The following is a 9,578-nucleotide window of genomic DNA, read 5'->3' as shown; positions in this document are numbered from 1 at the left end:
ACCCCATCTCTACAAAAAATAAAATAAAAACATAAAAAAATAAAAAGACTAATAAAATATTCTGTTTAAAAAATCTGAAGTAGAAAACATTTAAACTAGGACAGTTTAAAAATTATAGGCAAAATCTTTTACCTTTAAAGTAAGTATTAAAGAGCCAAAAATTCTTGTGGACTATTAGACCACACAAAACAGAAGAACAGCTGAACTGAATGCCAGCAGCCTAGGCTCACTAAGTGACAGATAAAAAATACACAGTTACAGTCAGTATGCCTAAAATATTTAGCATCCCATAACCAATGTTTACGGCAGCCAATGCTTATTCTTGAGCCTGTCAGACTTGACTCCTTAAGACTTTAAGCTGCTATCTAAAAGAAACGCAGGCTTTGTATAAAAACTGTAGTAATACTTTCAAAATAAAACTTAATTTTACTAAGCCAAATTAGGATGAATTGAGTGCTTTAAAGAATTTGTAAAAATAATTATTTTACAGTTTGAAAATGTGTTGTATCTGCAAATATATTTGTTCTGAGCATCCCATGAACTTAAGGATAAAAATGGTAATGTGAAGTAAGCCTAAATTAAAGAGAGAGATGTAGTAGCCTAATAGTGCAGTAAAGCTCCTTCTAATAGTCTTGGCACAGTGTCCAGGCCTGGTCGGTTCTCTGCTGGGGGCGACTTTCTTGGCTGTGAAGGCAGATCATGCCCTCTGTCACTCATGGGGAGCAGTTCTGCCCAACTGTCTCTTTTCGACAACTTTATCATCAATCTCTTTATTAACAGCTCCACTGCAGTCAGAAAACGCAAACAAGGACTAGTTTTCATGCCAGATTTCTGGAAATCACATAGCACCAGGCATCACACAGTGTGAAAGTTTGTAAGGAGGGTGTCGTGCCAAGAGAGAGACAGCATCCACAAGGAACAAGTGCAAAGTTGGGACATTCTACATTATTATATTAAAATACATATACCTAATCTCTTATGCCTAAAATCTGAAAAGAACCCAAATACCTACTTTTGTGTGTCTGTATAGGGATTGAGAAGGGCACAGCAGTGGCACAGAGATCATTTTACTCCCCAGAAGTAACTTTGTTATTTGCACTTCCAGAAGTCTTCTTAGAGAAAAGTCGGTATTCTACCCAAAAAAGCTCCCGAAAGTTTTAACTATTTTAGGACATGACATTATTAGAAAACACACAAGACTGAGATAAATGTCTGCAATGAGCTGTAAGAAACCCATAAAACTGAAATGTTTGAATTATTCAAAATACATATTTTCAGCATGAAATCTGTTGGATCAAAAAATAACATCTTACAAATTAATTAAAGGAAATGCTTCTAAAAGGCTTGTGAAATATTTTTAAGAGACTTAAGATTTATTTTAAAAACAGGTCATAATCACATGACTAATGTAAAAATTTTAAAATCAAGGTTAAGTGAAAGCTGAGCATACTATTTGGATAGTTCCAAATTACTGGGATATATGGTAGACTAGGTGAGACTTTATAATTTAACTGTTAATCACATTATAACCAGCGAGACTAAAACCTGTCATAAGTCAAGATTTATCCTTAATACTTTCCCTTTAGTCTGTTTTGTATTTCAATCTATTGATCTAATTGCTTGAAAAACACAATAACAAAATGAGTATTATTCAATGATTACTAAAATGTTTTTAAGGCTCTGATACTATATAGTTGAATTTACACTCTTCTAAAATTATGCCTTTTGCTGTGGTATGTCTTACGGCACTTGATGCCTGTCTATGCTCAGAAGGAAAAGGGACTCTACTGCTAAGACAAGTTCAAGCCCAGAGTGGATCAGCTTTCCTTGTTTTTTTACTCCACAATGGAAAACAAAACCAACACATCCTTAGGCTTTCCCCAGTCAACTCTGGAACCCAGTGAGATAACTGGGGAGGGTTTAGCATAAATCCATTCTGACCATTAAAAAACAAAAACAACACATACAAACAAAAACTCTTAAGCTGGGTGGCACAGAGCATTATTCTGGACCTTAGAAGTATCAAAGCAAAAAATATAAGGCTTTGATTAAAACTAAAACAAACACACAGAGGTCTGTTCATTATTTGAATAGCTATATTTCCCATCACCCAGGTGGAATTTAAAGATACCCAAACCAGAGGGAAAATGACTGCAGTCTTATTTCCATTAAACAGTAGTTAAACTCAATAAACTCTAAACAGTACTGTGCCCTTTGTAGATGATTTTTAGCTAGATTAAAATATGAAGCATATTAAAATTGGAGGAAAAATGCACAATAATGAAAACCACAGCCCTCCACACATACATATGTGAGGTTTCTGAAAAAGGAACTTAAGTATAGCCTTACTTCTACCCTTTCAAGAAAAGGCCTGTGAAGGGGGAGTGGGGGGACAGGCTACAAAGAAAGGAAAAATTACTTAAAATTCCATCCCTTTCAACAAAATACTTGAGTGGTTTGATCAGCTGCAATGATGTTCCCAGAATATTGAGACAAAACCATGTCTCTGAGGAAGAAGAGCAGAAGTTGAAATGATTTCCCAAGTATATGAAATCACTTCCAGAATGAAGTACAATCACTTCTGAAATACATGGCTCAGAAATATTGATGCCATCTTTCTCATCTGGTGCCAATAAAGCTATATAAAATGTAACAAGAATTTTTTAATTGATAAGAATACAGAAAGAAGAACTGATTCTACAAAAATGAAAAAAAAAACTTCCACAAATTAAACATCATTTATCTTTATATGACTAAAGGTCATGTTTATTACAGAACACACTTAATACTTCATTTACGAAGTTCAGGTCTGAGTTAAGACAGCATCCATTTGTGATTTGAGCTTGAAGAAAAGCTAATAGAAGAACAATATGGAGAACTAAAAAACAAAAGGAAACAAAATTCAGGCTAAAAGGCAACTAATTTTCCTTGTACTATTCATTTTTATTATAATTAAAATAGGCAAAAGTATATCAAAAGGACTGTTCAATGCCTTTTTAGGTAAACAGTTTGTCTTTTTGTTTAAGTGCATTTAAATGCATTAACATAATATTTCCAGGGCTCGATCTATAAGTTTTGTATATTAATGACTTATCCTTTCATATATCAATTACTACTTGGAGCTGCTGATCATTTTATTGCCACCTTGAATGCAGCCAGAATTAATATTATGCAGCACTCTAAAACATTTTTCTGTGTGAAGAAAAAAAAGAGGCATTAATTAGAAAAATAGGAAAAACTTTATTCCAGAATATACCTAGAGCCACAAAACATACAACTTTCAATTAGAATGTTACTAATTCAGCAAGACACATGAAATGTCAAAAGACCGTGTGGATGATAAAACTCATAAAGTGTAGTATTCAGTCCCATGTGTAGGTGTCTATCAAGGCAGATGTGAAGTACAGCAAGTTCAATTCTGGTGGTGTTAACAATGGAGTCAAGAGTAATTTTTATGCTTTCCCTTTTACTGAATAGTCTTAAAAGTTAAATTTTATTTTTATTAAAAAGTTGTCCCACATTGCAGCCATATATTTTTATATATAGGGAAGGTATTCAAATTTGGAATTTTACAAATGAAATATAAATGACTACATGTCCCTCAGAATAATGGTTTCCACATAAAGAGGGCCATCCCTCCTTCCTCAAAAAACTTAAGATACCCAAGAGCTGGCCATCACAAATACAAAGCAGTTCATTCCTAATCCATGAGTTAAGTTATGCAGTGTTGAGCATTTTGGGATTTAAGAAAGGCAATGTCTGATTTGGATTTAGTAAAATAAGAAACATGGAATCCTGGCTGGTTGAGGGCTATAATTCTAAATTCACTGAAAAACAACAGTGCCACCTGCAGACATCAGAGATAAAGTGCCAAATGCTTTGAAACCCAATAGCTTTGAAAAGGAAGCACACTTGTCTACATGCACAGAATACATACATAGATAACAAACAGTGTCTACAGACACAAAATAAATATTTTAGAGGTCAGAATAGCTAAAAGTGAATTAACTATATTCATGTTTTCCTCCCTAAAGATTATATGAAAAACAAATACCTGATTATTATGTGACATATAAATATTTCGCTGCTGCTAATGGCTTAGGTTAACCAGAAACCATTCTTTTTCAATGTAACCAAAGTAAATTCTTTTGCAAATCTTCACTTAGAGCCAACTATAAACTTCTAAATAGAACCAATTAAGTCACTAAAAAGAAAAAAAAAAAACAAAACAAGAATAGTCAAAAGAAATCAGCCAACTATGGGATTGTGCTGTTTTTTTTTTTTATTGTGTTTTCAATGGAGAAATACATCATCTGTTTACAAAATAGCTCTTGAAAAATACAAGGAGTACAGATACTATAAAACAAAGCAAACTCCAGTCATGAGACACTACATACATCATGCGAAAGCAACAGTCTGATCTCCAGGTTATGAAAACTAGAATTAAAAAGTCACTACACAGAAAAGGTCCAAGTTTCCAGCTTGGCAAAACTTGGGTGCAGTTACATGAAACGTTGAATAAACTGAATTGTTTTCCCCAATGTGTAAACAAAATGACAAGACTAAATCTGTGCCTGGTAATTTCAATCTAACTCTGAAGCTACACAAAACACACAGACACCTTGTACACTTCACCTGTTAGTATGACCATCTTTTCTCATAGGTGGTGGGAGGAAGGGCAAGGTGACTGTGCAAAGCGCGGATGTGGGAAGTAGAAAGATTGTGTACTAGACGTCGTAAAGTCATGGTGAAAAGAAAGCCTCAATTAATGCATAGCCTAAGGGGGGAAAGACTACACTCCAACTTCGGAAAATTAATTTAGAAGGATGGGGAAGAGTTTAAGTAATTGCAGTTTAACATGAAAAATGCACATGTGATAGAATAGAGCACAATGGAGGATTCATAAACATGCTCATCAGAAAAATCTGTTAGGTTTATTTTGTCCAGATTAAGAAAGAGTAACTAAGTTTTTATCAACATCTGGCATCCCGCATACTTTGTAAAGATAGATGTTCTGCTGCTTAATTATGAGAAATTATTTTCTTTAAAGAAAGTTCCTAATCTTTTGATAAAATAAAAAAGGAATAGAGAGCTGATTAGATGTCAAGTGCTTGTTAGAAATGATTTTTTAAATGTTTCTATATGTAAAATTTACTGACAAACTTTGGTAAACCATTTAAAAATAAAAATTAGCTTTAAAATCTTGGAGAAAATGCCTCTTTGCCCATGTTTAAAATTGAAAATCAGTTTTACTACAGACAGGAGTTCTGTGGAGTGTACAAAATTCCTCTTACTTAGAGATCAAACGGCCATCCAAGATAGATATCATGTTTCACAGGCATTACTTTTAGTCACCCTAAAGTTTCAGCCACGGGACCAAAATTTAGTGTTCTGTGCCATGTGGCCACAGGGTCATTGGTTTTACATCATGGCTTAAGAAAATACTGGCATTTTGTTTCTTATGAAGTAAGTCCTACCTTGTGCATACAAGCAAAAAGAAAAAAGAAGAAAAGATGGGAAGAGGAGGTGCAAAAAGCTTTTTTTGTTTGTTTTGAAGACAACAGATCGAAGGCAAAAGAATACAGAGCTTCCATAGCTCAAAGAAAAATATTTGCTGGCTGATCGCTGATCTGTATGCACTATAAAACAATTCTATAAATAAAACCAATATATCATTTCTTAATCATGACCCCATCAAAACCAAGTATTTCCTAATTATTCTTTCAATGTCAAATGTACCCTAAAGTTGACATTTAATTTTTAAAGGTTATAGCTACCCCATAGGGACTGAACTAGATGTACTCTTATCCTTTCTCTGAAGTATAACAGTACACCACCGCACAATGGTATCCAATTTGAAGACTAATGGTAAAGGAAATTCTTCAGGAAAAAATAAAAATCCATCAAGCTGAAAATCTAAAATTAGTTCTACTTTCTAATAAAAAATACATAAAAGTGCATCATCAGAATAAGTAATTCTTATGCCAGTTTGTATTGCAAATTTTCTAAACAATGCATCAAACATAAACCCAATCCAGATGTCAATTATGGATACAAATATAGCTTGAGGTGATTTTTTTTTTTGTTTTTGTTTTTTTTAAAGGCAGTAATTTTTTGAAATTGTTAATGCAACTGTTGCTAACACAATAATAATAGTACTCCTGGCTTCACATACTAACCTGGACTTCCGATCAAGTGCTGATTAGCCCAGTAAGGGAGGTCACCAAAAAAACCCAAATCCATTTTCAGTCATGTCTAGTCTTGTACCCTCCATTCTCCTTTTTTAGCATTTGAAGACAACAGGTTGAGTTGGCAGATATTGTTTATGGACCCCTGAGGTTGTTTTTACCGATTCAATCTCAGTTTTATTGAATTCTTGATAACAGGAATAGGATTTGCAGGGAGAGCAGGGATATCAGAAAGGTCTGTACTGGATGTTTTCTGAGAATAAAAGCAAAGAACACAACATCGTTCAAAGCACTATAATTTAATGATGAGATGTATTTTCCATTGCTTTACTTTCTAAGAAATGATGGAACTTTATCATGAGAAAAAAAGTATTAAAAATTTAAAGAAAAATACTCTAAAACGTTCTCAAAAATGGAATGCAAATATGACAATTACTACATTTGTTCTATAATTGTAGGAATTTAAGTATGAATATTTTAATATTTTAGCAATATTAAAAATTCCTAAGTAATTTCAAATATAGCTTTCAAAAACACACTCCTCTAAGAATCACCTATCATATAATTAAGTTAATCCTGAACTGTATTTACTTATTATAACACTAATAGCTGTAATATTAACTGGTATTGGAGCACCCCCATGTGGGAAAATACTTAAAGTTCACCTTATACACAGAAGCAGCAGTAAATTTATTAATTTCTAACACTGTAAATTATAAAATTAAATCTATATAGCTGACCAATAATTTAATTATCCTATATTTTAGGTGGGTTTTTATTGTATTAAATAGATTAAATCACAAGACTTCTTTAACATTCAAAAATAGAGATGAATTTTAAAATGCTTTATTATGGAAAATTCCAAACATACCCCAGTAGAGAGTACTGTATAATGACTCCCCATGTATTCATTACCCAGCTTCATCAATTGTCAAATCAAAGCCAATCTACTGGCCTCCCACCTTTAATCCCTGTGTTATTCTGAAGCAAATCCTAGAGATCCTATCATTTCATCTGTAAATATTTCAAGATTTATCTCAAAACAATAAGAACTCTTTGTTAGATACAGCCACAATATTATCACCTTCCTAGAAATAAGTATGTCCCTAATATCACTAAACACAGTGACATATTTTTTTTAATCAATATAATCATTCTTTTTATAACTGGGTGGTTTTTCTCCCAGTGGCTCTAGGAATCCTTTCTTTAGAAAGAAAATTCTATCCAGGTATCGTGGTTCATGCCAATAATCCCAGCACACTGGGAGCCCAGCACTTTGGGAGGCCAAGGTGAGAGGATACTTTGAGGCCAGGAATTCGAGACCAGCCTAAGCAACATAAAAAGACCCCATCTCTACAAAACAAAAACAAAAAAAATAATTAGCTGGGCATGGGAGGCATGTGCCTGCCATCCCAGCTACTCAGGAGGTGGGAGGATCATTTGATCAGGAGTTTGAGGTTGCAGTGAGCTGTAACTGCACCACTGTACTCTAGCCTGGGTGACAAAATAAGACCCTACCTCTAAAAACAAACAAACAAACAAACAAAAGCCAGAAAGAAAATTCCACTTGCTCGTAAAAATATCTAAGGCAAATATCCATGGATACTAATTATTACAGGGATGAACTCAATACGACAAAACGATGAAAATAGTTCCTTAGAGAGTAAGGTGGCAAACCAAAAGACATGCAATCACAATCACAGGACAGTTTAAGTTTCATCAACAAGTTTGTCCATGTATCAATATTAAGTGCAATACTTCCTAATGTTATTTTAATTACCCGTCCCCCGAGTTTTATTAGATAAATATTATGGAAATAAAAGATACTCCAGAAACTACACATATTTATATATCTTTAAAGACTGAAAGCTAACATCCAGCAAAAGCACATTTTTAAATGATCACAGTAAAATAACTCTATGCCACAAAGTGGCAAAATGATAATTGTATTATCAGTATAGCAATATTACTAGGCAGCCATTATCTCATTTACTTTGTAAAGGTTAACCAGTTTACTATCTACTTAAAGAAAATATTTACTTTGTGTCAGAGTTTGACCCAGATTTTGAGGTTTATTCAATTTGAAAGGAGAATTCAAGAAGAAAACAATTATTTCATAAACAAAATGAAGGTTCACAAATCAACGAAAAAAGATTCCGGATGTCTGCTGTATACTGTAAGGGACTGTCACAAGTAGAATTGCTTGGACAAGTGAAAAAATAATTCTGAGTAACTATGGGTTATACTAAATAACTAACTGAAAACTAGTAGTGAAAACTGAGGCAGAAACACATTTTAAAAATTAAAAAGGTAGTATTAACCCTACAAAAAAAATCCACATACAATGGATGGTTTTCAGTTCTTTCCTAGTTTAAATTTCATTCTTTGACCTATAAATAAAACCTCTGTATGAATCCTGTATACATTTAAATGATTTGCAATATTAAATAATATATAAGGGAATGAGTTAGAAACTAGACAGCACAAAAGAAAGATTCCATTAAATCCAGTGCCTTGCCTTAAAACCACAATAAATATATTTATAGGCTAGCAAGTACTTACTTTCACAAAGATAATTTTAATACTCTTCTATGAATTCTCATTTTAATTCAATATACCACACTAACCTTAAGAACATTTACAAAACTCTCCTTGCTTTTTACACTTAGTACCTGAGAGGCCAACAGAGAAGCCGCTGTCTGAATAGTTTCTGATTGAGTTGTACTTGTCTCTGTATCAAGCTGTTCCTGTGAGACAAAGAGGATGGGGAGGGGGGAAAAGAGACTTAAAAAAAGAATAAAAGAACATAACTGGGTTTGGTGGCTAATAAAAAAAACAAACTGGAAGACAGGAGGGATCAAGAGAAAGAAGTGACTACATCACAAAATCATCTATTAAGCCTCATTATGGGTTATGTCACCATTTCGGATATTTGAAAATTTCTATTTGCCTATTTAAATCTTATAAGGCCTGGTCAAAATACCCCATGACTTTCCAACTAGCTCCAACTTGGACAATAAGCAAACAATAATTAAAGACATACACAGGCACATTATAAATGTTGCCCAGATGATAACTAACAGAACCTAAACCAAAGGAAAGCTCTTAGCTATGTGGAAAAAAACAAAACCCATTCAATATTGTTAAATAAAATTATCCAGAAGCACAAAATTTGCCTCATGCCTTTATTTAAAAATGTCTCTAAAAGATTTCTCCTCCCTTATGGTTTTTACTCCCCTCACTCAAAATCAGTGCACTGATTCTACTCTAAGTATAATCAGAAAACCCAGGGTAAACCATGTCATTCCACTGCTCAAAACTTGTGTAAGGCAGTGCACAAAAGAATATATAATACACACAAAATGAAAATAAACATATTAAAACTTCAAT

At 33.3% G+C, this 9,578-nt stretch overlaps 1 protein-coding gene across 1 annotated transcript in view; it reads right to left on the bottom strand.

Annotated features, from left to right (window-relative positions):
• Positions 1 to 4,262: 4,262 nt before the first annotated feature.
• PAPOLA (poly(A) polymerase alpha) overlaps positions 4,263 to 9,578 on the bottom strand; it is a 66,327-nt gene continuing 61,011 nt past the window's right edge. The window contains exons 20-21 of the mRNA XM_012650078.1: positions 8,861 to 8,935; positions 4,263 to 6,441 (exon numbers count right to left, since the gene is read on the bottom strand). Of these exons, the coding sequence (XP_012505532.1) occupies positions 6,346 to 6,441; positions 8,861 to 8,935 (171 nt within the window). The 3' untranslated portion in view covers positions 4,263 to 6,345. The remainder of the gene's footprint in view (positions 6,442 to 8,860; positions 8,936 to 9,578) is intronic.

The sequence above is a fragment of the Propithecus coquereli genome, unplaced genomic scaffold, assembly GCF_000956105.1.
Source record: "Propithecus coquereli isolate 6110/MARCELLA unplaced genomic scaffold, Pcoq_1.0 Scaffold310, whole genome shotgun sequence".
NCBI lineage: Eukaryota > Metazoa > Chordata > Mammalia > Primates > Indriidae > Propithecus > Propithecus coquereli.
Note: the sequence above shows the minus strand (reverse complement) of the source record. Positions and strands in the feature narration are given on the sequence as shown.